This window comes from Sus scrofa, chromosome 6 (assembly GCF_054392235.1).
Source record: "Sus scrofa isolate SSC_HxYL_T2T_F1_AM1 chromosome 6, Sscrofa_HxYL_maternal_Yorkshire_Landrace_v2.0, whole genome shotgun sequence".
Taxonomy (NCBI): Eukaryota; Metazoa; Chordata; class Mammalia; order Artiodactyla; family Suidae; genus Sus; species Sus scrofa.
In genome coordinates, this window is record NC_139388.1 from 59,746,462 (window position 1) to 59,773,805 (window position 27,344).

A 27,344-nucleotide genomic window follows, 5' to 3' on the forward strand; every position below is an offset into this window, starting at 1 on the left:
CATGAATGCTAGGCATTTTTGTTTCCGTTGCCTCTGCTCACCGGTGCCGAACAGAAACTCGAGACAGAGTTTTGGGCAAAGGTGAAAAAAATAGCTTTATTGCTTTGCTAGCCCAAGGAGGGTCCTAGCAGGCTAATGCCTTAAAGACTGTGCCCCCCCCCCCAGAGATTGGGAGGGGGTTTTACAGTGTGAGGAGTGAAAAACAGGGCCCCAGATAAGGATCAGGGCGGAGGCGAGCTTGCATTGTTTTCAAAGCTGGTGTTGAGTGGTCTGGCCTCAGAATAAAGAATGCTTCATTAACAGCTTCCATTAGTTGGGAGTTTTAGTTCTGCAGATAGCATTATGTATATTCCTTGAGAAGGAACCCCGACCCTGCCCCCAGGATGCATTCGTGTCTCTGCACCTCCTCCCTTTCCTGGTTAGCAGTAGACTTTTGGAACTCAGGGAAGGTCGTAGAGGCTGAAGTTTAGTTCCTAAAAACAAGAAATGGGGGGGGGGGGGTAGCACAGAAGGGCATGTGTGCCCAGAAGCCCCACAGGGCCCTGTTTGGTTTCATTTTCACTCTTAGAAGTAACTTTCCCTCCGCCATTGCTACGTGGCCCCCGAGGGAAAGCCCACACCCTCTCTGATCCATCTTTCTGAGCGTCAGAGTGGCCCCCAAGCTGAGGCCGGAAGGTAGACAGAGCAGGTCAGTTGTTCCCTATGACCATCCGGATCCAGTCCACATATTTGCAAATTTTGGTGTAGACTCCTGGGATGCCATCTTGCCCGCACGGCCCCACGGCCCCCCAGGATACTAGACCTTGAAGGACTCCTCCACAAACCAAGGGGCCCCCAGAATCAACCTGGAAAACAGAAGGAGAATGGCCTGAATATGGGACAAATCCTGTTCCAGTTTCTTCCTCCGACGCTGTCTCCCCCAACGCATTCCTAGGTCTTGAGGAATGTGGCTCCAAGCCTCATCAAAGGGAAGAAAAGAGGCACAGCCAGGTTCCCAGAGGACAACAGCAATGAGCGTACCTAGGGGTCAGTCCCAGGGAAAGAAGGCTGGATGCTACGCAGGGTTAAGGGGTCCCTTAAGGGCGACAGCTGGGCGCTAACCAATGGGGGAAGAGGGCAAAGGCGCCAATGACCAATCCCAACGAAGGTGGGCGAGACTTCATCCAGGACAATGGCTGAGCCCTGACCAATGAGAGAAGAGAGCACAGGCACCACTGACCAATCTCAGAGGAGGAGGGTGGGACTCCTTAAGCGTTCTCTCCAGGAAAAAAAAAAAGTAAATAAAATTAAAAATCAAACAATTAAAAAATAAAAGCAGTTCCCCTTGTGGCACTGCGGAATCGAATCCGACTAGTGTCCATAAGGATGTGGGTTGAATCCGTGCCCTCGCTCAGCGGGTTAAGGATCCGGTGTTGCTGTGGCTGTGGTGTAGGCCCACCGCTACAGCTCGGATTCGACTCGTAGCCTGGGAACATTCATATGCCACAGGTGCGGCCCTAAAAGGCAAAAACAAACAAACAACAAAACAAAATAAACAAACCAAAAAACCCATCTCTCCAGGACAGTGGCTGGGGCTCCAAGAGGATAAGGTGGCCGAACTACGAGCGGGAGAGAGTCCTCCAGCCCCCTCTCCTCCTCCGTCCTGGCCTGGACCAGCGCCAGAGCCGACAGGAGGATGCTGTGGGGACACCTCAGAACTAGAGAGAGCCCGAGTCACCTGCCTGAGCTCAGAAGGCCGGCTCCCCCTTCTCCCTCCCTCTTCCCCTCTCTTGATCTCTTCCTCTCCCTCCCTCTGTGCCCCACCCAGCTTTCCTGCCCTGTTTCTCCTCCCTCTCGGTCCTCCATTCCCCGGCCCTCCCTCCCGCCTTCTGTGCCTCTCCTGCGTTGTGACCTCGTCTGCCTCCCATCTCCTTTCCCTGACGTGTCCTCGCTCCCCCTCAGTTCACCCTCCTCTGCTTCCTGCCCTGGGTGTTGCTGGAAGCCGCTCACCTGGCAGGCGTCCTCCCCAGCAGAGCCGCCCGCGCACACCATGTTGTCGGTAATTCTCCCCGGGAACACAGCCCGGCAGGTGCCTTCGGAGACGATGGAGAGGTTGAGGCATTGGAGCCGGTCAGGGAACGCGCCTGCGCATGAAAGATGCTGCCTCAGGATCCCCCAAATTTGGGGGCGGTATTCCTCTTCTCAAGGAAGCTCAATACGAGTCTCTACCCCACCCTCTCCCTGTGACCTCCACTACAATCCTAGAACCTCTAAATCTCAGATCCACAGCTTAGGTACACAGTGGCTCTCGACTTTAATTCATTGGCCCAGTCCTCCTTCATTGGCCTAGGACTCAGATACAAGGAGTCCAGAACTGATCTCCGCCTTTGGTCTTAGCTGCTGTGATCTTTGACCTGCAATCTTACTACTTTTTTTTTTTTTTTTTTTTTTTTTTTTTTTTTTTTTTTTTTATGGGCACACTCTCAGCATATGGAAGTTCCCAGGCTAGGGGTCGAATTGGAGCTACAGCTGCCGGCCTCAGCCACAGCCACAGCTAGGCAGGATCTGAGCCACATCTGCTACCTACACCGCAGCTCACAGCAACCCCGGATCCTTAACCCTGAGCAAGGCCAGGGATTGAACCTGCGTCCTCATGGCTGCTAGTCAGATTCGGTAACTCCTCTTACTTCCCTTTGATCCCAGCTTGGCCTCCTGTCTTTTCTCTGTCCCCTGGTCCCATATGCCTTGTCTTTACCTTACCGTCCAACCTCAGCCCTGCGTCCTTTAAACCACTGGCCCCTCCTCTAAAGTGACCCCAGACCTTAGTTTATTTGGTCTCAGACTCCATGACCTCTAACCTCTAGGTCCCCACACCAAACCCTCTGGCTTCCCATCCCAGGCCAGTGATCCCTGATAGAAGCCCCATGTCCATCCTCAGATTGTGGCCAACATCTGGATCCCACGACCTCAACCCTACAATGTCGAACAGCAGAGTCCATGGCCCAAGACCCCGAGGTCTGGCTTCACATATGCCTTTTGCTGCCGTCTGATGACCCTGGCATCACTCGGTCCTCAAAGCACAGGACCCAGGACTTCTGATGCTATACCCAACCACCTAACCTCTTTGACTCCCAAGACCCCCAGAGGCCCCCTGATCCCAGACCCCAAAGCATGATCCTGATGTGTGACCTTCTTCTACCCAGCCTCCCTCTGAGATGGCATGACTCCTGACCGCTCACCTGACACCCCAGACTTTTGCCCATCCTGACCCCCCCAGATCCCCCCTTACTCCATGGCTGGTTGGTGGTGCCCCAGCCTGAGATGTGGCACTCGGTGCCAGCCGCCGCACAGGATGTGGGCAGGGGCAGGGGCCGGACACTGCGAGTCTGGAGGACGGGGGTGCCCAGTCGCAGAAGCCGGAGGTCATGGTCATGGCTCTTCAAGGCTCCCTGATAGCCTGGGTGGGTCACGGAGAGGCCGCTGCGCCGGATCTGTTCTGTGAAGTCCAGCCAGCTGAGGCTGTGCTCCCCCAGGCGCACCCAGTACCTGCTGGGGGGCACGGCGGCTCAGCAGGTGGCAGGTGGGATGTCCCGCAGGCAGATTCCCAGGCGCCCTGCCTCCCTCCGCTGCCCTGCGCCTCCATGGCCATCCTCTCGCTCACGCCCTGTTCCCCCACCTCCCTGACCCCCATCTCTTGGTCTCCATCTCTGTTGCCTTCTTCCCATGTCTAGTGTTTGCCCTACGTCTCCTAAACATGCTACTGCCTCTGTATCACTCTCTGGTGCTCTTAGCTGGTGATGCCCATGGGGCAGGGACACCACTTCATCCTGTTCACTGCCCTGTTCCCACCACCCAGCGGATGGCCTGGGCCCCCAGCACTGTCAACCAAAGGAACAGACGAACAGGGAGTTCCCACTGTGGCTCAGCAGTAATGAACCCAACGAGTATCCATGAGGACACAGGTTCAATCCCTAGCCCCACTCAGTAGGTTAAGGATCTGGCGTTTCTGTGAGCTGTGGTATAGGTCACAGTCGCAGCTTGGATCCCACATGGCTGTGGCTGTGGTGTAGGCCGGCAGCTATAGCTCTGATTCGACCCCTAGCCTGGGAACTTCCATAGGCTGCTGATGTGGCCCTCAAAAGCATAAAAAAAATAAAATAAAAAATAAATAAAGGAACGGGTGAACAGTGAGTGGATTCTCTCTGTCCTGCTCTGTCTCTCCCTGTCCCCAAATCTCTCCTCCATGTCTGAAACTTCCCTTTTGCCAAAATATCTAGAGCACCAGACCTACAAAGCCCAATCCCCTCATTTTACAGGGGGGACCACTGAGGCCCAGAGAGGTACCAGAGGTAGCCATTAAGGCCACACAAAGAGTGTGGGCCAGATATAGGCCCATGGCCCAGACTGGGTCAGGGGATGCCAGGGCTGGTGACAGGTGCCATATGGGAAGGAAGTGGGACACAGAGAATGGGGGAGGGGGTGGGCAGGTTCCAGGACCCTCCCCTGCACTCCACCCCATTGCCCCCAACCCAGGTCCGCTCCAGACCCATTGTGGGGAAATCCTGCTTCTTGTCTAACCTCGGACCGTCTTGTTGCAGGACCATCTCCTGGCTCCTGTGAGCCCCTTCCCCAGCCCTCCCCTGCCTGACACCCTCCCTCCAGCCACCCCGGGAAGGGAGCCAGGTGGGGGCTTACCTGCCACTGCAGTGAGCAGCCGTGAGGACCCACCTGGGGTCAATGAGGACCCCCCCACAGCGCAGGTGGGTGCCCTCAAATAGCCCCACCTGCCAAGGCTGCGAGTGAGGGACACATTCCGTGCCATTAACAATCTTCTCTTTGGCCTCGTGGCTGAGCCCTGAGGACGGGAGCGGACAAGAGATGAGGTCAGAGCCCTAAAGATTGTGGATCAGATGGAACGAGAGACACAGAAAGAGCAAGAAAGATACGGAAACAGGGCAAGAGAAGGAGTTCCCGTCGTGGTGCAGCGGAAAAGAATCCGACTAGGAACCATGACATTGCGGATTTGATCCCTGGCCTCGCTCAGTGGGTTAAGGATCCAGCATTGCCGTGAGCTGTGGTGTAGGTCGCAGATGCGGCTCGGATCTGATATTGCTGTGCCTGTGCCTGTGGCATAGGCTGGCAGCTGTAGCTCGGATTGGACCCCTCCATATGCTATGAGCACAGACCTGAAAAACTAAAACATAAAAAAATAAAATAAAATAAAAAGAAAGAGGGCAAGAGAAAAAAAAACGAGAGTCAGAGGCAAGCAGACACAGATCCAGTGATATATAGCGAAACACCCAAAGAGACACAGAGAGGAAGAGAGAGAGAGAGAGAAAGAGAGATGCTTAAAGAAAGGAATGGAGATTCAGAGAGAGAAAAAGGACAGGCAAGAGAAAAAAAAACGAGAGTCAGAGGCAAGCAGACACAGATCCAGTGATATATAGCGAAACACCCAAAGAGACACAGAGAGGAAGAGAGAGAGAGAGAGAGAGAGAGATGCTTAAAGAAAGGAATGGAGATTCAGAGAGAGAAAAAGGACAGACACAGAGACAGGGAGACAGAAAAGGGGGGATGGGCCAGAAGACCAGGGAGACAGAGGTACCCAGGACCCCTGGAGATGGCAGTGAACGGAGGCAGCGCCTTCCCCTCCGCGGTGCCAGGCATCTTCATGAGAAGCAAGGGACCCCCCACCCACCCCAGGAAACTCACCAATAAAACAAAGGAGCAGAAAGATTCTGGACCCCATGGTGAGCCACCTCCAGGTTCTGGGGGAAAGGGTGGGGCCTCTCAGAGATGCCACTTGGCCTGTCCTTCTCCCTGTTCCTTCCGCCAGCAGCCCCACAGGGAGGTCCACACGCTCAGCTCTCCCTGTGCCCGTCCCTTGCCTGCCTGCCTGCCGGTTCCTCCACGTGGCTGTTGGCAATCTTAGCCTGTCGGGTCTCTCTGCTATCTGCCTGGCCACCTACCTGCCAGTCCTTTCATCTGCCCGCCACCCTGCCAGTCAAGTCTCCCACTGTCCACCTGGCCTCTCAACCCCCTGTCATGGCTGTTCCACCTGTCCCCCTCCTGCCGGCTGTCTGTCTCCCAGACCCGCAGGTGACACAGCTTTTAACTCTCTTTGTCCCAGCCCATGCAATTTCCGGATCGAGGGAAGGGGACAAAGAGGACAGGGGGTGGGGCGCCCTCTAATCCCGTGGGAACTCTTCTCTTGGCTAAGGACGCAAAATCGCAAAATCGAGTTTTATAGACGGGGAGGGCGGGGGATAGGGGGTGGCCCAGGATGGCTCTGGAAAGAAGACCCGGCCCCTCTCTTTCCCCCACCTCCTTTTCAAACCAGCAGCAGCCCTGAGACCAGTGACTCAAGGTGACCTGGGAGCTAAGTTCTAATCCTGACCCTGGGGAGGAAGCCTCAGGGAGGGCAGGGCCCATGAATACCTGGGCCTCCTCCCCAAGCGAGTGGTGCAGGGAACTCAAGGGCAGAGAGCAGCTGAGGCATAAGAGGAGGAAAAGGAAAAGATTTCAAAGTAGGTGAGACCGAGCAGTTTCTCAACCGAGATCTGAGGAAGCCTGGTCCTAATTGAATTATTTCTTTATTTTTATTTTTATTTTTATTTTATTTTTTGTCTTTTTAGCGCTGCACCCACAGCATATGGAGGTTCCCAGGCTCGGGGAAGAAGTGGAGCTACCCCTGCTGGCCTACACCACAACCACAGCAGTGTGGGATCCAAGCCACATCTGCAAACTACACCACAGCTCATGGCAACGCCAGATCCTTAACCCACTGATTGAGGCCAGGGATTGAACTCACACCCTCGTGGATACTAGTCAGGTTCGTAACCTGCTGAGCCACGATGGGAACTCCATCACTGGATTTTTAAATGCACAATCAGCTCAGCTCTCTGCTTTCAGAACACCAGTCTTATTATAAGAGGTCCGTTTGGAGTTCCTGTTGTGGTACAGCGGAAACAACTCCGACTAGTATCCATGAGGAGGTGGGTTCGATCCCTGGCCTGTCTCAGTGGGTTAAAGATCCAGCATTGCCGTGAGCTGTGGCATAGGTCACAGACATGGCTTGGATCCTGCATTGCTGTGGCTGTGATACAGACTGACAGCTGTGGGTCTGATTCAGCCCCCAGCCTGGGAACCTCCATATGCCACAGGTGTGGCCCCAAAGCAAAAAAAAAAAAAAAAACAAAAAAACAAAAACACAAAAACCCAAAAAACAAAAACAAGCCCCCCCCCCAAACAAACAACAACAACCAAAAAGGCTGGTTTACCTATTTCCATGCAAAAGGGAAAGTGACAGAGAGATTTAGGACAGAAACCCTCTCTCTTATTCTCTCTGCCATTATCTTTGTTTTTGGAAGTAAAACTCACATAACATAAAATCCAGCCTTTTGAACCATCTTCAAGTCTACAGTTCAGGAGTTCCCGTCGTGGCGCAGTGGTTAACGAATCCGACTAGGAACCATGAGGTTGTGGGTTTGATCCCTAGCCTCCATCACTGGGTTGAGGATCCAGTGTTGCCATGAGCTGTGGTGTAGGTGAAAGACACGGCTCGGATCCCGTGTTGCTGTGGCTGTGGTGTAGGCCGAAACTATAGCTCCGATTCGACCCCTAGCCTGGGAACCTCCATATGCCTTAAAAAAAAAAAAAAAAAAAAAAAAAAACAGATTGAGCTACCCTATGTGCCTGATCCTCTACTGAGGTAATACTGGGACCACAGAGTTTAATCAGAACCAGCATCCTGGAGTTCCCTTCGTGGCTCAGCAGTTAAAGAACCCCACTAGGATCCATGAGGATGCGGGTTTGATCCCTGGCCTCGCTCAGTGGGTTCAGGATCCAGCGTTGCCGTGAGCTGGGGTGTAGGTCGCAGACGCAGCTTGGATCCTGCTTGGCTGTGGCTGTGGTGTAGGCCAGCAGGTGTAGCTACAAGTGGACCCCTAGCCTGGAAACCTCCAATGCTGTGGGTGCGGCCCTAAAAAAGCAAAAAATTAAAAAAAAAAAAAAGAACTAGCATCCCCGCATCCCCTCTCAGTCACTACCCTGTTTTTCTACCATCCGTCCCACCCAAACTTCTCCATGAAGACCTACTCCCTGCTTGCACCCCACAACCACAGCCTTCTGGAATCTCCAGAGACTTCCACGTTGAGCAACCTCAAGGTCACCTGTCCGTGCCTGGCTTACTCAACCTTTGGGCAGCATTCAACCAAGCCAGCCCCTCCTCTCCCGGCTTCCTTCTGGGACTTCCGTGTGCTTCTGGTTTCTCCTCTACTTTTCTGGCTCTCCCTTGCAGGCTCCTTCATGAATAGGCCTTTTTCCTCCACAGGTATCTATACAAACAAGGGCGTTCCCAGGGCTCCATCCTAAGCCACGTCCTCTGCGCTGACTACATACACCTGACAGTTTCACCTGTCACCTGGGGAGGCTGGTTCTCAGGTCTCTCCCCAGCTTCAGGCCTGAGCATCCAACAGCCTCCTGGCCCGTCCAGACCGACCTCACCATCTGTCCCCAGTGACCTGTGCTCAGACCCTGGCCTTCGTGTCTTTGGGATGGCTCCACCATCCACCCAGGCCCCTGTCCAGACCCCTTGAGAGACGGGCTGTCTCCAGGGCCCAGCTTCTTTTCTTTCTTCTGAGACAATGCATTCTCCCCAGAGATGGCTTCAAACATGTGGAAAAGAAAAGAAAAAAATAAAAGGCCACACTTCAGGGAGTTCCCATCATGGCTCAGCTGAAACGAATCTGACTAGCATCCATGAGGACTCAGGTTCGATTCCTGGACTCATTCAGTGGGTTAAGGATCTGGAGTTGCCATGAGCTGTGGTGCAGGTTGCAGACGCGGCTCAGATTCTGAGTTGCTGTGGCTCTGGTGTAGGCCAGCAGTGTAGTTCCCATTCGACTCCTAGCCTGGGAACTTCCACATGCCATGGGTGCAGCCCTGAAAAGCAAAAAAAAAAAAAAAAAAAAAAAAAAGAGAGAGAGAGAGAAAGAAAGAAAGAAAAGAAAAGAAAAAACAAACCAATTCTCCACTTTTAGGTTGTGCATTTTTTTCAGTTGACAAGGAAGCAGTCCTGTCCAGACTCCCACCCATAGCACCAATTTGTCACCCCACAGGGGCAGGAAGGACTCTTTGGTGCCCATGTGACTCTGTGAATCGTGACATCTGAACCAATTCCCGGCTGGGAGGTGGGTGCATCTTATTTCTGTGGGATGGCCACTTTATGCTTCGTTATTCCTTCCTCCAAAAAGCCTGAGTTGTGTCTCTGACCTCCTCACTCCTCTCACAACCTGCTTGCTCCTCTCATCTTTTTTTTTTTTTTTTTTTTTTTTTTTTTTGTCTTTTTGCCTTCTCTAGGGCCGCTCCCATAGCACATGGAGGTTCCCAGACTAGGGGTCTAATCAGAGCTGTAGCCGCGGCTGACACCACAGCCACAGCAACGCTGGATCCTTAACCAACGCACTGAGCAAGGCCAGGGATGGAACCCGCAACCTCATGGTTCCTGGTCGGATTCGTTAAGCACTGAGCCACGACAGGAACTCCTCTCATCTTTTTTCTTTACAATTTTTTTTCCCCTTATAGCTGATTTACAATGTTCTGTCAATTTTCTACTGTGCAGCAAAGTGACCCAGTCACACACACATACATATATACATTCTTTTTCTCACATGATCCTCCATCCTGCTCCATCACAAGCGACTAGATAGAGTTTCCAGGGCTATACAGCGGGATCTCATTGCTTATCCATTCCAAGGGCAATAGCTTGCATCTATTAATCCCATGCTCCTCTCTTTTTTTTTTTTTTTTTTTTTTTTTTTTTTTGTCTTTTTAGGGCCGCACCTGCGGCATATGGAGGTTCCCAGGCTAGGGGTCCAATCAGAGCTACATCTGCCAGCCCTATGCCACAACCACAGCAATGCTGGATCTGAGCCACGTCTGCCTCCTACACCACAGCTCATGGCAATACCAGATCCTTAACCCCCTGAGTGAGGCCAGGGATTGAACCTGCGTCCTCAAGGATCCGAGTCGGATTGTTTCCACTGAGCCATGACGGGAACGCTGCTTCTCTCATCTTCACATTGAGTCTATTAGAAGGGAAGTGTAAGCTTCTCTGCCCATCATTCCCATCGGCCTGGCAAGTCCAGTCTAGTTCCTCATTCAAGGAATCCCACACTGGGCAGCAGCCGAGCTCTGTCTGGACCCTCCCTCCAGACTAGAGGGGGAGGTCCCTCAAGCACCTTCTCAGAGGGGACACCCAGGAATGTGTTTCATCAGCCTGGATGGGTTCAACGCACCTGTGGCTTTGGCTCAGTCCCCGTCTACGTGTCTATAAGGGGGGCGCAAGGTGTCTTGTTCGCGCCGCAGGTAGAGCTTCAGTCTCATAAAATGGGGAGTACATATTCCCCCAACGGGGGCCTTGGGAGCATCTGGTGCCAGGACTTTACCTGTCGGACGGATGACAGGAGTGTTGCTGTCTCCCTGCCACCCCTCTCTCTCTGTGCCTGGGTCCCTTCCCCCGTCTTTTAGGCCTCCTCTCCTCCTCCACCAGCCTCCACATTCCTTCCTGCACAAATCCCATTGTGAGTAAAATCCCCCTGGGCCAAAACAGGAAGAAAAAGGCGTGTGGCTGCGGAGGCCCTGGCGACGGAGGGAGGCGGGCTGTCTGCTCCGCCTGCCACCTGGCTGGCCGTCTTGAATTAAGGTCCTGCAGGCAGTCGGCATCTCCAGCTCCGGTATGTCATTATTTTCTGTTCCACAGGAAGAATTTGGGCGGCTGTCTCCCATTCTCTCCAATGCCAAGCTGCCACCTTGGAGACGCAGCCTCATAATCATGACACCAATCCCAAGAACAGCAATAATGCTAATGACAGCTGCCACTTAGTAAGCCCTCCCCGAGTACCCGGTGTGCTGGGTGCTTTCACGTAGGCAGTCACCCCTCCCAAGAGCCCTCTGCGTGGATGGTCCTTTCTGTGTGTTTATCAACGCAGTGAGGTCGCTCTTAATCCTCAGATGGAGGGAGAGGAATTCGTTGGGGGCACGTTATCATTAGTGATCTTACAAGTTCCCGCTTTTGTTTTCTTGTTTCTTTCTTTTGTCTTTTTGCCATTTCTTGGGCTGCTCCCGCGGCATATGGAGGTTCCCAGGCCAGGGGCAGATCGGAGCTGTAGCCGCCCGCCTACACCACAGCCACAGCAACTCCGGATCCAGCCGCGTCTGTGGCCTACACCACAGCTCAGGGCAACGCTGGATCCTTAACCCACTGAGTGAGGCCAGGGATCAAACCTGAAACCTCATGGTTCCTGGTCGGATTTGTTTCCGCTCCACCACAACGGGAACGCCAGTGTATAATTTGGTACGCAAAACAAATTGCATATTGTTTTAGGTACCTTTAATTTATGTCATGGATGGTGCAGTACATAGCTTATTCTTTTGGTTTTTTTCTTTAGCTCAGAACTGTGCTTTTTTGGGCATTCTCTTGCAGCACAGCAGTTTAAGGATCCAGCATTGTCCCTGTTGTGGTGAGGGTTTGATCCCCGGCTGGGGAATTTCCACATGCCCCAAGCACAGCCAAAAAATTAACAACAAAAAGATGGTGCTTTTTTCATTTTTCATTTTTAAATAAAACATTATCAGAGAGTTCCTGTTGTGGCACATGGGAAACGAATCCAACTAGGAGCCCTGAGGTCGCGGGTTCGATCCCTGGCCTTGCTCAGTGGGTTAAGGATCTGGTGTTGCCATGAGCTGTGGTATAAGCTTGCAGCTACAGCTCTGATTCGACCCCTAGCCTGGGAACCTCCATATGCCGTGGGCATGGCCCTAAATAGACAAAAGACGAAAAAAAAAAAAAAAAAAAAGAAAAAAAATTGCCTAAAACAAAATCCATCCATTTTAATTATTCAGCTTGTCAAATTTTGAAAATTGGATGCCATCTCGTAAACTATCACCAAAACATAGAACAATACTTTCTCACCCTCCTGCTCCCCTCCTTAAGCTGCCTTGTGTTTGCAAATCCTCCCTCCCCACCCCAGCCCCAGGCAATTGCTGATCTACTTTCTGCCGCTAAGGCTCAGCCTTTTTAAGAACCTCATCTAAAGGCTCAGCTTCCCTCCCTGGCGTAACACATTTCAGATTCAACCACGGTTTTGCCCTTATCTACACACAGTTCATTCCCCCCCCCCCTTTTTTTTTTGCTCTTTTCTTCTTAGGGCCGCACCCTCGGCCTACGGAGGTTCCCAGGCTAGGGGTTGAATCAGAGCTACACCTGCCAACCGACACCACAGCCACAGTAACGCGGGATCCTTAACCCACTGAGCGAGGCCAGGGATCGAACCTGTATCCTCATGGATCCTGGTCGAGTTTGTTAACCGCTGAGCCACGCAGGGAACTCCCATAGTTCATTCCTTTTTGTTCCCGAGCAGTATCCTACACTATAGAAATATCCCAATTTGTTTATCATCCACCAACTGCGGGATATCTGGGTTGCTTCCGGTTTCTGGCAATTACACATCATGTGGCTGTGATCATTAGGTGGACGTATGTTTTTGTTGCTCTTGTGCACACACCTAGATGTCGAACTGCTGGAGAGTAGATTAGCTGTGTGTTGAACTTTATAAGAAGTTGCCAGATTTTTTAAAATTCGCTGTACCATTTCCCATTACCGCCAGCAGTGTGTTCGTGTTCCAGGGGCCCCACCCCTTCGCCAACACTTGGCATGGTCATTCTTTTAAGTTTCACCGTTGTAATTGGGAGCACTCTTCCTGTTGCTCTATGCACAGCTAATCTTTGGGGTTTTTTGGTTTTGTTTGGTTTTTACACAGCCACACCCGAGCTAAGGGTCGAATGGGAGCTGCAGCTGCAGGCCTGCACCACGGCCAAGACCATACTGGATCCGAGCCACGTTTGCATCTGAGACCTATGCTGCAGCTTGTGGCGACACCAGATCCTTAACCCACTAAGAAAGGACAGGCATCAAACCCTCATCCTCATGGAAACTAGTCCAGTTCTTAATCCCTTGAGCCGCAAGGCAACTCTTTTTTTTTTTTTTTTTTTTTTTTGTCTTTTTGCTCTTTCTTGGGTCGCTTCCGCAGCATATGGAGGTTCCCAGGCTAGGGGTCGAATCGGAGCCGTAGCCACCAGCCTACGCCAGAGCCACAGCAACTCGGGATCCGAGCCGCGTCTGCAACCTACACCACAGCTCACCGCCACGCCGGATCGTTAACCCACTGAGCAAGGGCAGGGATCAAACCCTCAACCTCATGGTTCCTAGTTGGATTCGTTAACCACTGCGCCACGACGGGAACTCCCATTTTTAATTAATTTTTAAATTTTTGACTGTGCCCGTGGCATATGGAAGTTCCCAGGCCAAGGATCCACACCAGATCCTTAACTCATGGAGCCTCCACAGAAGTCCTGGAGGTTTTGAATTTCTCTAATAAATATAAAGTGGTAGGTTATTCGTATTTGCTCTCCTTAGATAACTCATGAGTCTGATTACTTTTTTTTAATTCAATTGTATTGATGTAGAGTTGACTTACAATGCTGTATTCGTTTCAGGTACACAGCAAAGGCAATTAGTCAAACATAAATACAGCCATTCTGGAGTTCCTGTTGTGGTGCAGTGGAAACAAATCCAACTAGTATCCATGAGGGTGTGAGTTCGATCCCCGGCCTCGCTCAGTGGGTTAAGGAACTTCTATGTGCCTCAGGTTCGGTCCTAAAAAGACCAAAAAAAAAAAAAAAAAAAAAAAAAAAGTCAAAGGAAAACAAATCGATCCATCGATCAAAGTGTAGTTGACTTACAATGTTGTGTTAATGCCTTCTGTAGAGTGAAGTGATTTAGCTATACATCTATATACCTTCTTTTTAAAAACATATTCTTGTTCAATTATGGTTTATCATAGGTCATTGAATGTAGTGCCCTGTCTCTGCGGGATGACTTTGCTGTTTATCTGTTCTCTCTATAACGGCTCCCATCTGTTAACCACCCCCCAGCCCCCCCCCCGACTCCACCTCTCCCCCAACCCCCTCCCTCTTGGCAACCACAAATCTGTTCTCCTTGTGCCTGAGTCTGTTTCTGTTTTGTAGACAGGTTCATTTGTGTCATATGTTTGTTTTTTTTTTTTTTCCTGGCCGGCACCTGCTGCATTTGTAATTTCCCAAACCAGGGATCAAACCCACACTGCTGCAGTGACAACACCAGATCCTTAACGCACTGTACCACAAGGGAACTCCCTGTATCATACTGTAGATTCCACATTATAAGTGATATCATATGATAGCTGTCTTTCTCTTTCTGACTTACCTCACTTAGTTTGAGAATCTCTAAGTCCATCCCTGTTGCTGCAAATGGCATTATTGCCTTCTTTTCACTGGCTGAGTAGTATTCCATGGTATATTTGCTTTGATACACAAACATAGGAGTTCCCGTTGTAGCTCAGCGGTATGGAACCTGACTAGTACCCCTGAGGACACAAGTACAATCCCTGGCTCTGCTCAGTGGGTTATGGATCCAGCATTGCTGTGGCTGTGGCATTAGCTAGCAGCTGCAGCTCCTATTCAACCGCTAGCCTGGGGACTTGCATATGCCGCGGGCAAGGCCCTAAAAAGACAAAAAAAAAAAAAGGCAAAAAACCCCACAAACATATTGTTTCCCCCAAGGGAACCAGGGATGGTAGGAGAGTCACCCTTGATATGTCTGAGACCTTCGCCCTCGCATTCGCAGTGGATCTTCGGATATTCGAGAACTTGCCTTTTCGCTAAAATCCACCCATGACTCCAAAACCCATACTCGGGGGCTTTTGTGGTCCTTCTCAGACACACCCAGAGTGGGGCAAGTGCTGACCACCAGAGTGCATGCGGCCAGCTGAGGTCGAACAAAGCACTGCTCTGCCTTCTTCGTTCTGCTCTCATATGATAAACACACGTTTTTGGAGTTCCCATCGTGGCGCAGTGGCTAACGAATCCGACTAGGAACCATGAGGTTGTGGGTTCCATCTCTGGCCTTGCTCAGTGGATTAAGGATCTGGCGTTGCCACAAGCTGTGGTGTGGAGGTTGCAGACGCGGCTCGGATCTGGCGTTGTTGTGGCTCTGGTGTAGGCCGGGGGCTGCAGCTCTGATTGGACCCCCAGCCCGGGAACCTCCACATGCCACGGGAGCAGCCCAAGAAATAGCCACAAAAAAAAAAAAAAAACCCTCACGTTTTTGCCTTTTTGTGCGCTTTCATGGTGATTTCGCTGTTTAAAATGCTCCCCCCATGCCCCTGGCATAGCACGGAAGTGCTGGCTTGTGTTCCTAATCTGCCTTTCTTGGGAAATAGACGTGTTGCATGAGCTTCCTTTGGGCATGAGGTGTAGGGCTGTTGGCCGCAGGTGCAATGCAAATGAATCAGCAATGCATATATTCTTCCTTTCCTTTCCTTCTCCAAAAATTATGGTTGATTTACACTGTTGTGTCCACTTCTGCTGTACAGCAAGGTCACCCAGTCATACATGTATATACATTCTTTTTCTCATGCCATCTTCCATCTTGTTCTATCCCAAGAGATTGGGTAGAGTTCCCTGTGTGGTACAGCAGGACCTCATTGCCTCTCCATCCTAAATGAAATAGTTTGCACCTGCTCACCCCAACCTCCATCCCACTCCCTCCCCTTGGCAACCACCAGTCTGGTCTCCGTCTGCAAGTCTGTTTCTGTTTTGTAACAACGCATACATGAAAGTGTCTAAACAGGAGTTCCTGTCGTGGCTCAGTGGTTAACGAGTCTGATGAGGAACCATGAGGTTGCGGGTTTGATCCATGGCCTCACTCAGTGGGTTAAGGATCCAGCGTTGCCGTGAGCTGTGGTGTAGGTTGCAGACACGGCTTGGATCCCACGTTGCTGTGACTGTAGTGTAGGCCGGCGGCTACAGCTCCGATTAGACCTCTAGCTTGGAAACCTCCAAATGCTGCGGGTGTGGCCCTAGAAAAGACAAAAAAATAAAAAAAGAAGGTGTCTAAACAGAAAAAAACCTGAGGCCAGGTGATCTACTGATAAAGATGTTGTGACCCAAAGCTCACAGGAAACTAACACTGCATGTCCCCTGGGAGTGCAGATTCAGCATCCCTAAGCCAGTGCTCACAGTTAAACAGTTTGAAACCCAGTCTCCTGATGGTTCCCTGCAAACCTGTTCCTCCTGGTTTTCCGGTTTTAGTAAACGGCAGCTCCATACTTCCGGTTGCTCAGGCCAAACAAAGCCTTGGAATCATCCTTGATTCTCCTCTTTTCCTCACGCTCTCCAGCTGAGGTCAGCAGATCCTGTCGAGCCATCCCCCCAAACAGATCCAGAAGAATTTGACCTTTTCTCTCCTCCCAGGAGGTCACCCCGATCTGGGCCTCATCACCTCCCACCCGGGCTATTGCAATCGCTTCTGCATCAACCGCTGTCCCCTCTTCACTGATACCATCCATCAGGCAGGCTCCTGCCTCAGGGCCTTTGCACCTGCTCAACTTTCCTCCTGGGACGCTGCTCCCCAGATATGTAGCAGGCTTTCTCCATCCTTTCAGTCTTTCTTTTTTTAAAGTTATTTATTTATTTTCATTTTTTTTGCTTTTTTTAGGGCCGCACCTGTGGCACATGGAAGTTCCTGGGCTAGGGGTCCAATCGGAGCTGCAGCTGCTGGCCTACGCCACGGCAAACACATTTGGGTCTGAGCCGCGTCTGCGACCTACACCACAGCTCACGTCAACGCCAGATCCTCAACCCACTGAGCGAGGGCAGGGACCGAACCCACAACCTCATGGTTCCTAGTTGGATTCGTTAACCACTGCACCACGACGGGAACTCCCTCCTTTCAGTGTTTATGTTACCATCTCAGTTAGGTCTTCTTTCTAGGCTACGCTATTTAAAATCCCAACTCCATCCACTTCCCCAACCCGACATCCTCCACCCTTCATCTCTGCTTTTTTTTTTTTTTTTCTTTTTACCATGACTCATGTCACCACCTGAGAGAACTTCTCTCTATTCATCTTGTTTATCGTGTGATCCTGCAAAACACAAAAGCTATACAAAGGCAGTTGTTTCTTCAACACACTGTTTCCTACCTGTGCCTGGAACAGTGCTTGGCTTGTCATAGGTACCAACGTTTCTTGAATAAATAAACAAAACTGTATGTGCCAGCACCCAGGAGAGTATTTGCACGTGGTCAGCACTGAATAAATGTCTGCTGAGAAAAAAAAGCAGTGAACGCAGCACATCTGGGGCACCGTGAACTTGAGGTTGTTGTTATGAAAAGCCGAAGGTAACATTTTATAAGGAACCTGGCAAATAATAACAGCGATCTGTGCTCAACGAGTCCCATTTTACAGATGAGAAAACAGAGGTTGTGCATTTTAGGACTTATTCAAAGCAGGGATTCTTGCAGCTGAGCATTCAACCACCGCATTTTGGGGTCACAGACAAAGAGGCATCAGTGCAGCCCCCAAACAAGGATGTTTGCGGATAAGATAAAAACACAGAATAGTTAGTGGACAATAGGGCAAGGAGGCTCCTTGGATACTCAACCCCATCGCCCTAGTGTTTAGAGAGCTGCTGCTGCTTGAACAGGAGGATCTAGAAGCAGAGGATATTGGCCACATGTGGAATGTAGGCTGCAGCGGGACAATTCCCAGAAATGTCCCCAGGGATGTCCCCATGTTCCTTTGGTGCATATAATGGTGAGGCAGCAGAGTCTGCACACGAGTGAAGATTTTTCAGGAAGAAATGTCATGGGAGTCTAGAACCTTCTGGAGTACAAAACACAGAAGGATCTAGAATATTGGCAACGAAAAAATACTTGAAGGGGTATTTGTTGTCAAAGGGAGTTTTGTTCACGGGACATAGACTATTGTTGAGATGGGCTGATGGAGGTATTTAAGAGCATTCCAGAATGTTCGGACGGTGACCTGGGTTTCTGCCAAAACTGGGAGACCCCGAACGTGTCTGGGTTGGGATGTCTGGGGAGGCTGGGATGTCTCCAGGATGCAAAGTCCAGGGGACCATGGTGCTGACGCAGGAATGCTTCTGAAACACTCCGTGATATCAGCTGGGATCTGGGTGTTTTGAGATCACACGTCACTGGTTCACATGGAACCCCTTGGGAGGAACAGCGAAGGGCTGGGCCAACTGGGCAAGGAGACAGGTAGGCCACCCCAACTTTTACTGTGGGCCCTTCGTCCATTTCTGCTCCGGGGTTGTCCGTTTTCTGATGGTTGCTTGGATCCAAGGGACATAGCGAGAGACGCGTGTGTAGACGCCAGGCCGGTTGGGCTGCCCACATGGAAAGTCTCCCCAGGAGATGATGCCGTGGAGCATCCCGTTACAGATCAGGGGACCTCCCGAGTCGCCCTGAGTTGGGGAGAGAGAAGGAGGGGTCCTTGCTGAGACTAAACAAAGGCAGAGACACACGGAGGCAGAGGTGGAGATGGGAATACGGAAGAGGGGGTGAGAAGGACCAACAGAAATGATGAGAAACAGATCAGAGGGCAAACACAGACTGGAAAAGAGGGGAAAAGAGACAGAAAGATGGACACGGAAGAAGGACAGACGTTATGTGTCTCTCCTTGTTTTTCTGTTCCTCGGTCTCGCTGAACCAGTGTTGCCATACCTTACGCGACAAATCTTTTTTTTTTTTTTTTTTTTTTGGTCTTTGGTCTTTTAGGGCCACACCCACGTCATTTGGAGGTTCCTGGGCCAGGGGTCGAATCAGAGCTGTAGCTGCTGGCCTACACCACAGCCACAGCAACGTGGGATCCTTAACCCACTGACGAGGCCAGGGATCGAACCCGCGTCCTGATGGATACGAGTCAGGTTCGTTAACTGCTGAGCCACAAAGGGAACTCCTGGTGCCCCCTTTTATGTTGACCCTCTATGCTAGGAGAAAGCTCACCTTACAAAGACTGGTTCCCCCAAGGCTGGAAGCAAAGTGTTTCCCCCATGCATCCTCCCCCACCTCCACCTGGATGCCCCCTCTTGGCCCACGGCAACCTGTCGCCCCTGGGCCTCACCTCACAGGAGTCCTTGCCGCCCTTTTTGGTACCGGCGCAAAGCATGTTGGGTGTGATCTTCCCCGGGTAGACTTGACGACACTCCTCATCAGAGCGTAGCGGGATGTTTGCACACTGGAGGGTCTGGGGGAAGGTCACTGGGGAGGAGAGGGAGGAAGGTCGAAAGATGTGTGTTGCTGGAGTGGCTCAGTGATTAACGAATCCGACGAGGAACCATGAGGTGGAGGGTTCGGTCCCTGGCCTTGCTCAGTGGGTTGAGGATCCGGTGTTGCTGTGAGCTGTGGTTTAGGTGGCAGATTTGGCTTGGATCCCGCGTTGCTGTGGCTGTGGTGTTGGTCGGCGGCTACAGCTCCGATTAGACCCCTAGCCTGGGAGCCTCCTTATGCCGCAGGAACGGCCCCAGAAAAGGCAAAAGACAATAAACAAAAAAATAAATAAAGTTAAAAAAAATTTGTATAAAAGGAACACAACTTTTTATATAGTATATAGCATACTATACAGTAGATTATAATTTTATCTTCATAAATGTTTGTGAATTTATATAAAGAATATGTAACTATGTCAATGGGACACATATTCTATACCTACTTATATATATACATATTCTATAAAGGATATAGAAAACTATACCTTATGTGTGTAACATTATAAGACCTCCTATATATTTCTACATTTATATTTGTATAGTTACATAAAGGATATATGTAACTTTGCATATTAGATATGTGATATCTGAGTTATCACATACATAAGTATATTCATTTTTCTTTATAAAGGCTCCTGGATTTCCCATCGTGGCTCGGCAGTTAACGAACCCAACTACCATCCATGAGGATGCAGGTTTGATCCCTGGCCTTGCTCAGTGGATTAAGGATCCGGCGTTGCCAAGAGCTGTGATATAGGTCAAAAACTACACTGCTGTGGCTGTGGTGTGGGCTGGGGACTTCAGGTCCCATTGAACCCCTAGCCTGAGAACCTCTATATGCCACAGGTGTGGCCGTAAAAAGCCAAAAAAAAAAAAAAAAAAAAAAGACTGGTCTTCCTACCTACCCTCCCCAGAGTCCCCCGCCAACTGCGTGGGTGCATACCCTGGGGGCTGGTGGTGGTGCCCCACCCAGACACCCGACAGCAGGTGCCGGGATGGAGGCAGTCGTGGTGGGAGAGGGGCAGGACTCCGATGTGTCTGCTGAGCTGCACCGGGGACTCCAGTTCCAGAAGCATGATGTCGTGGTCGTGGTTCAGGTGGGAGGGGCTGATTTGGTATTGAGGGTGGGGGATAGAGCGGGCCACCTCCTTCACCTGCTCTCCAGCCTCCACACGCCCCAGAGTGTGCTTGCCCAGGTACACGCTGTACTTGCTGTGGGTGCAGGAAGCGGCTGGCTAAAGGAGCCCTTGAGCCCAGCTCCATCCCCACCCCCGAATCTAACCCCCTTCCCCATCCCACCTTCCTCACCTCCCAGCAGGCTTCCTTCCACACCCTCACCTCCAGTCCCATCCAAATCCTCGACTGGACTCCATCCCCATAGCCAACCTCCACCTCTCCAGCCCAGACCTCCTTCTCACCCCCGTGCCCATCCCAACCCAACTTCATCCTCGCCTTCAAGTTCAACTCCACCTGCCCACCTCCCAAGTCCCGCTGCCATCCCACCCCATGCTTCCCTGGCCCCCACATACTTCTTTAGACAGTGCGCCGCAGTGAGGACCCATCTGGGGTGGATGAGGACCCCTCCACAGAGCAGCCGCCCTTTGACGAGTAGGGCTGCCTGCCAGGGCTGAGAGTGGGGGAGGCAGGTGTAGCCACCCGGGAGGAACCCACTGGTCCCGTTGGTGCCGTTGAGAATCTTGGGATACTCCCTCGAGATGCCTGGTGAACAAGACAAAACATTAGAGAAGTGGAGCTTGCAGGGAAAGGAGACCTGGAGTGGTGTGGTTCTGGGCATGGAGAGAGAGAATTTTCCTCTGGGTGACCAGGAACAGATGATTCATTTGCTGGCCTCTGGGAGTTGCCGTTTTCTGTGTTGTGGAGATGAGTCAGGGCAAAGAGGTGATGTTCTTTTTGGAAGAAGAGGCAACCCCTCCACGGAAGGTTAAAAGAAGCCTTGATGAAATGAAGATGCTTTTTTTGTGTGTGTGTCTTTTTGCCTTTTCTAGGGCCGCTTCCCGTGGCACACAGAGGTTCCCAGGTTAGGGATCGAATCGGAGCTGTAGCCGCTGGCCTACACCACAGCCGCAGCAACAGGGGATCTGAGCCGCATCTGCGACCTACACCAGCTCAAGGCAACGCCAGATCCTTAACTCACTGAGCAAGGCCAGGGATCGAACCAGCAACCTCGTGGTTCCTAGTTGGGTTCGTTAACCACTGTGCCATGATGGGAACTCCTGAAGATGCTTCTGATAGGGTGCCTCTGACTTTCTTCCCATCTAGGCTCTCTCTCTCTTTTTCATTCAAGTGTAGTTGATGTACAATGTTGTGTCAATTTCTGCTGTACAGCGTAGCGACCCAGTCGTATATATAAATACATTCTTTTTCTCATGCCATCTTCCATCATGTTCTATCCCAAGAGACTGGCTAGGTAGAGTTCCCTGTCCTGTACAGCAGGACCTCACTGTGTATCCATCCTAAATGTCATCGTTGGCACCTGCCAATCCCAAACTCCCCGTCCCTCCCACTCCCTCCCCCTGGGCAACCACAAGTCTGTTGTCTGTGAGTCTTACATTTTCTTTCTCTCTCTTGTTTTTTGTTTTGTTTTGTTTTTAGGGCTGCACCTACAGCATGTGGCCGTTTCCAGGCTAGGGGTAGAATCGGAACTGCAGCTGCCAGCCTACACCGCAGCCAGAGCAAGGGGATCTGAGCTGTGCCTGTGACCTACACCACAGCTCACTGGCAATGCTGGATCCTTAACCCACTGACCAGGGCCAGGGATCGAACCTGCAACCTCATGGTTCCTAGTCAGATTCATTTCCACTGCGCCACAATGGGAACTCTCTGAAATGAAATTGAAAATTCAGTTCCTGGAGTTCCCATTGTGGCTCAGTAGGTTAAGAATTCACCGATTAGTATCCATGAGGGTTCGGGTTCGATCCCCGGCCTTGCTCAGTGGGTTAAGGATCCAGCGTTGCCACAAGGGGCAGCGTAGGTCACAGATGTGGCTCGGATCTGACGTTGCTGTGGCTGTGGCTGTGGTGTAGGCAGGCAGCTGTAGCTCTGATTGGACCCATAGCCTGGGAACTTTCTTTTCTTTTCTTTTTTTTTTTTTTTGTCTTTTTGCTATTTCTTTGGGCCGCTCCCACGGCATATGGAGGTTCCCAGGCTAGGGGTCGCATTGGAGCTGTAGCCACTGGCCTATGCCAGAGCCACAACAACGCGGGATCCGAGCCGCATCTGCAACCTACACCACAGCTCAGGGCAACGCCGGATTGTCAACCCACTGAGTAAGGGCAGGGACCGAACCTGCAACCTCATGGTTCCTAGTCAGATTCGTTAACCACTGCACCACGACGGGAACTCCAGCCTGGGAACTTTCATACGCCACAGGTAAGGCTCTAAAATGACTTAGAAAAAAAAGAAAAGAAAAGAAAGAAAAATTCAGTTCTTTGTCAATTATACCCCCAACGAAGCTGGAAAATTTTAAATTAAAAAATTCAGCTCTTCAATCACACCAGTCACAGCCGAAATGTTCAATAGCTTTTCATGGCTAGTGGCTACCACACTGGACACTGCGAATATAGGACATTATCTACGTGAAATATACTGGAAGGCATGCAGAATCTAAAGGTTACAGGTCTGGGTCCCTCTCGACTGAGAGCTGAGCTCAAATGTCACCTCCTCAGAGAGGCCATCCCAGACTCCTGGCCACCTCGTCCAGTATCCCACCCCCATCATTCCCTACGACCTACCCACCCCCCAGCTGGGTTTCATCACAGCGACGTCACTATTCACATCTCTTTACATTAGTTTACATTTAACCCCCTCATCTTGACTGCAAGCACCACTGACGACAGGCGCCTTAACTGCTTTATTCAGCGCTGCACCCCCAGGACCTCACACAGTGACTGGCACACAGTAGCTGCGCAAGCTACTGTGCTCACACACAGTAGGTGCTTAATGAACGTACGCCAGGCACTGTCCCCGGTATGAGAGCCACAGCAGTCCACAAAGGGACAGAGAATGCCTCATTCTGAAAGTGCCACTTTCTGTCTGGCTTCTCCAGTACGGCCTCATGGATACTAGTTTGGTTCTTAATCTGATGAGACAATATGGGAACTTCCTGAGTTCACTTTTTCTTTTCTTTCTTTTTTTTTTTTTTTGTCTTTTTGCCTTTTCTAGGGCTGCTCCCGCAGCATATGGAGGTTCCCAGGCTAGGGGCTGAATCGGAGCTGTAGCCGCTGGCCTACACCACAGCCACAGCAACACCAGACCCTTAACCCACTGAGCGAGGCCAGGGATCAAACCTTCAACCTCATGGTTCCCAGTCGGATTAGTTAACCACTGAACCACGATGGAAACTCCTGATCTCACTTTTTAAAACCAGAAGCAGGAGCTCCCACAGTGGTGCAGTGAGTTAAGAACCTGACTGCATCGGGAGTTCCCGTCATGGCACAGTGGTTAATGAATCCGGCTGGGAACCGTGAGGTTGCAGGTTCGATTCCAGGCTTCGATCAATGGGTTAGGGATCCGGCGTTGCCATGAGCTATGGTGTAGGCCGAAGATGCAGCTCGGATCCCGAGTTACTGTGGCTCTGGCATAGGCCAGTGGCTACAGCTCCAATTAGACCCCTAGCCTGGGAACTTCCATATGCCGCGGGTGTGGCCCTAGAAAAGGCAAAAAGACAAAAAGACCAAAAAAAAAAAAAAAAAAAAAAAAAAGAATCTGACTGCATCGACTTGGGCAGCTGCAGAGGCACGGATTTGATCCCTGGCCTGGTAAAGTGGCTTAAGGATCTGGCATTGCTGCAGCTGCACTGTGGGTCACGGCTGTGACTTGGATTCAGTCCCTGGCCTGGGAACTTCCATATGCCACAAGTGCAGCCATAAAAGACAAAAACATAAAATAAAATAAAATAAAATAAAATAAAATAAAATCATAAAATAAAATAAAATACAAAAGAAAACAAAACCAGAAGCAGAAGGTGGCTTTCAGCCTTCAGCTGGCAAACCCAAATTAAGTCAAACCATCTGCAGTTGCTATTTTGGGGAAGCTCAAAAAGAATCAAATGGTGTTCCCATCTTTGCTCCGCAGTAACGAACCTGGCTAGTATCCATGAGGACTTGGGTTCGATCCCTGGCCTCGCTCAGTGGATTAAGGATCCGGTGTTGCCGTGAGCTGTCATGTAGGTCACAGATGTGGCTTGGATCCCACATTGCTGTGGCTGTGGCTGTGGCTGTGTCACAGGCCAGCAGCTGTAGCTCCAATTCAACCCCTAGCCTGGAAACTTCCATATGCCACAGGTGCGGCCCTAAAAAGACAAAGAGAGCAAAAAAGGGTCAACTATCAGCAATTTCAGGTGGTCCAATGCCATAAACATCATTTTTGTTTCATTGTGGAAAACTGATGTTTTTCCCTCTTACTTTTTTTTTTTTTTTTTTTTTTTTTTTGCCTTTTTGCCATTTCTTGGGCTGCTCCCCTGGCATATGGAGGTTCCCAGGCTAGGGATCGAATCGGAGCTGGAGCCGCTGGCCTACGCCACAGCCACAGCAACATGGGATCCGAGCCACATCTACACCACAGCTCATGGCAGCTCCAGATCCTTAACCCACTGAGCAAGGCCAGGGGTCGAACCTGGAACCTCATGGTTCCTCGTCAGATTAGTTAACCACTGAGCCACGACGGGAACTTCCCTCTGACTTTTTTTTTACAGCAATGGATGCAGTTTTCCATTTAGAACAGTGAGATCAGAAGTTCCCGTCGTGGCTCAGTGGAAACGAATCTGACTAGGAACCATGAAGCTGTGGGTTCGATCCCTGGCCTCGCTCAGTGGGTTAAGGATCCCACATTGTCATGAGCTGTGGTGTAGGCGGCGGACTCGGCTCCAGTTTGACCCCTCGCCTGGGAATTTCCATGTGCAGCAGGTACGTGCTAGAAAGAAAGAAAGGAAGGAAGGAAACCATTAGGTTGAAAATAATAGAGATGGTTTGTCAGAGCACAGTCTAGGGTGTGGAGGACAGGGCGGGCGTCGTGGATCAGAATCCTGACTCAGGCGCTGCGGGTGACTTTGGGGCAGGATCCTGCCGTCTCAGAGTCTTGGGTTTTTCAGCTGTGAAACTGCAGTAATTACAGCACACCTGCCTCATAAGGCTGTTGAGGATCCCACAACACCATGCATGAGCTGAGCTCCTAGCCTGGGGTGGGGCACCCAGGAGGGGTCAAGGGACAGCCCTGGGAGTGTCACCAGAAGAGAGAAGCCACCCCATCTTCAGGCCAAGGTTGGTGATGGGTGTCCGAGGCCCCCTCCCTCCTTCAGGAAATTTCTCAAGGGTCAAGTCCTTTGGGGGTCCCTTGGAGGCCAAGGGCTGCCATTCTATCTCTGGGCTTCCCTGGCTTGGCTCCTTGAAGCCATCACCCGGCGTCACAGTTCTAATTATTATCTAATTATTGGGGTAATTGTTTGAAAGTCTGCATCGGCCTCCGCTAGGCTCTGGGTGCTGAGAGCAGGCCATGTGTCTCTGCTTGTGCAGCACCCAGCAGTGGGCCTAGTGCCCAGCTGTGTGTTGAATGAATGAATGATGCATGCATGGGGTTTCCAGAAAACTTGCCTGCAAAGGCAGAGAAAGGGGGCTTACAGGGGAGGAATCCCTGGGAAGAAATCTGGGCAGAATCAGATATGTATGGGGTCACCTCAAGGATTAAAGAACAAACTAGAAGGTTCTGGAAGGGCTTGAGAATGGAGACGGAATACTACCACTAAAGGAGGACTAACTTTTCAGTCCCTTCCATCTGCCACACATAAAATAAAATAAAATAAAATAAAATAAAATAAAATAAAATAAAATAAAATAAAATACTGAGCCCATGACCTGCATTACCTCATTTCAGTTTATAACCACCCATTTCACAGATGAAAGAAAGAAGCTAAGTTACTTGTTCAAAGCGGCACCGGCAGGGTTTGAAACCCTGTGTGTCTCTTATGCCCGGGACGCCTTGAATGAGAGAGGGGCTTGCGAGTGGGCTTCCCCTTGCAGAGTAGGATGCGCAGGGAAGAGGCTGGTGTAGGGGGGTCTGGGGGTCCGTGGGGGAGAGTGGGCTGACCCCAGCTGGGACACGTAGGTCACGCGGGGACGTGCAGGACACTCCCGTGTCAGCCCGTGACCCCTCCTAGCATTGTCTGCAGCGGCCACCCCGCCCCCGCCCCCGCGCATTCTTACCTCCTGAGAAGGCCACGGTCAGGAAGCCGATCAGGGCCGCCAGGGGCCACATGGTGACTTTGTGGTCGGGGGATGGGGCGGGAGGGCGGAGTCTGTGACATTGAAGGAGGTCGTGAGGTCGGGCTGAAAACTCCATCCAGGGACCGCCCCGCCCCGCCTCCACGCCCCTCTCTGCGTTTCCCAGTCTGGACTCTCCCTTACTCGGAAAAACCTTGACCCTGGAATCTGCATCCCCTCCCCAAGTTCCATCCTTGCTGGGATGGGCGGGGGGGGGGGTGTAAATAGAGTGGGAGGGGCGGCGTGCACACCCCCGCCCCGACCCCGACCTCGGGGCTCCGGCTTGCTGGCTTGCAGCCCTTCCCCCTGGGGACCAGCCTCTCCATCCCAGCCCTCCTTCAGCCGGATTCTCCCGCCCTCCTCTCTTTACCTTCTCCAGGTTCTTCCCTCTCAGGCTGGGTCCTAGGCACCTGGTCTAAAGGTGAGCGGCTTACCTTTCTGCCACGTGTCACCTCTCAACATTGCTGCGGATCTCTAGCTCTGTAACTGAGCCTCTGGCTTCCATCTCCGTATCCCTGAGTCAGCTGTCTCCCTCCTTTCCCCTACCCTCCTCCCTTCCCAGGCTCCAGTCACCGCCCTCAGGCAGTGGACCCCTACCTACGCAAGGGGCCTCCCCCCTGGTGAAGAGCTTCTGCAGCCGGCTCTCTCCAACTTCAGCCCCGACCCATGGCTTTTAACCCCTGAACTCCCTCCCCCAGCGCCTTCAGCATTTCCCTGTTGCTGGCCTTCCCCTCTCCACCCCCAATGGCTCAGCAGGCTGTAGCCAGACACCCCCCAGCCTGGGCTTGGCCCTCCACGCGCGTGGGGTGGAGCTTCCAAGACAAGCTAAGACTCAGATCAGGTTCCACCCAAACCCCGAGGTGAACCCACTGTGAACATCAGGCAGCAGGACCCAACTGGAGGGAAGGGAAAAGCCCATTTCCC

At 51.5% G+C, this 27,344-nt stretch overlaps 2 protein-coding genes across 3 annotated transcripts; both read right to left on the reverse strand.

Moving 5' to 3' along the window:
- Nucleotides 1-229: 229 nt before the first annotated feature.
- Nucleotides 230-5,728, reverse strand: KLK12 (kallikrein related peptidase 12). Of its 2 annotated transcripts, none has more exons than XM_021094839.2 (5): nt 5,692-5,728; nt 4,675-4,834; nt 3,269-3,528; nt 1,990-2,123; nt 230-845 (listed from the first exon to the last, which is right to left on the reverse strand). In XM_021094839.2, exons 1-5 carry the CDS (start codon nt 5,726-5,728, stop codon nt 690-692), a joined length of 747 nt encoding a protein of 248 aa, XP_020950498.1. In that variant the 3' UTR covers nt 230-689. The 2 variants fall into 2 exon arrangements, with proteins under 2 accessions (XP_020950498.1, XP_084821867.1); XM_084965741.1 differs by having other exon boundaries at nt 4,675-4,846.
- A 12,300-nt stretch (nt 5,729-18,028) lies between these two features.
- On the reverse strand, nt 18,029-26,415 carry KLK13 (kallikrein related peptidase 13). Its single transcript, XM_021094840.2, has 5 exons — nt 26,364-26,415; nt 20,676-20,865; nt 20,090-20,358; nt 19,002-19,138; nt 18,029-18,342 (listed from the first exon to the last, which is right to left on the reverse strand). The coding sequence occupies exons 1-5, from the start codon at nt 26,413-26,415 to the stop codon at nt 18,154-18,156; spliced, it is 837 nt and encodes a 278-aa protein (XP_020950499.2). The 3' UTR covers nt 18,029-18,153.
- Nucleotides 26,416-27,344: the final 929 nt, after the last annotated feature.

What these genes read in the sequence shown, in the direction of transcription:
- KLK12 (XM_084965741.1), bottom strand. Translation starts at nt 5,728, where the DNA reads ATGGGGTCCAGAATCTTTCTGCTCCTTTGTTTTATTG. An exon ending in TCTGCTCCTTTGTTTTATTG is followed by an intron (nt 4,847 to 5,691) that starts GTGAGTTTCCTG and finishes TCTCTTGTCCGC; the next exon opens with TCCCGTCCTCAGGGCTCAGC. An exon ending in GCTGCTCACTGCAGTGGCAG is followed by an intron (nt 3,529 to 4,674) that starts GTAAGCCCCCAC and finishes CGTGCCCCCCAG; the next exon opens with CAGGTACTGGGTGCGCCTGG.
- KLK13 (XM_021094840.2), bottom strand. Translation starts at nt 26,415, where the DNA reads ATGTGGCCCCTGGCGGCCCTGATCGGCTTCCTGACCGTGGCCTTCTCA. An exon ending in GACCGTGGCCTTCTCAGGAG is followed by an intron (nt 20,866 to 26,363) that starts GTAAGAATGCGC and finishes CTTGTTCACCAG; the next exon opens with GCATCTCGAGGGAGTATCCC. An exon ending in GCGGCAAGGACTCCTGTGAG is followed by an intron (nt 18,343 to 19,001) that starts GTGAGGCCCAGG and finishes TCCCCAACTCAG; the next exon opens with GGCGACTCGGGAGGTCCCCT.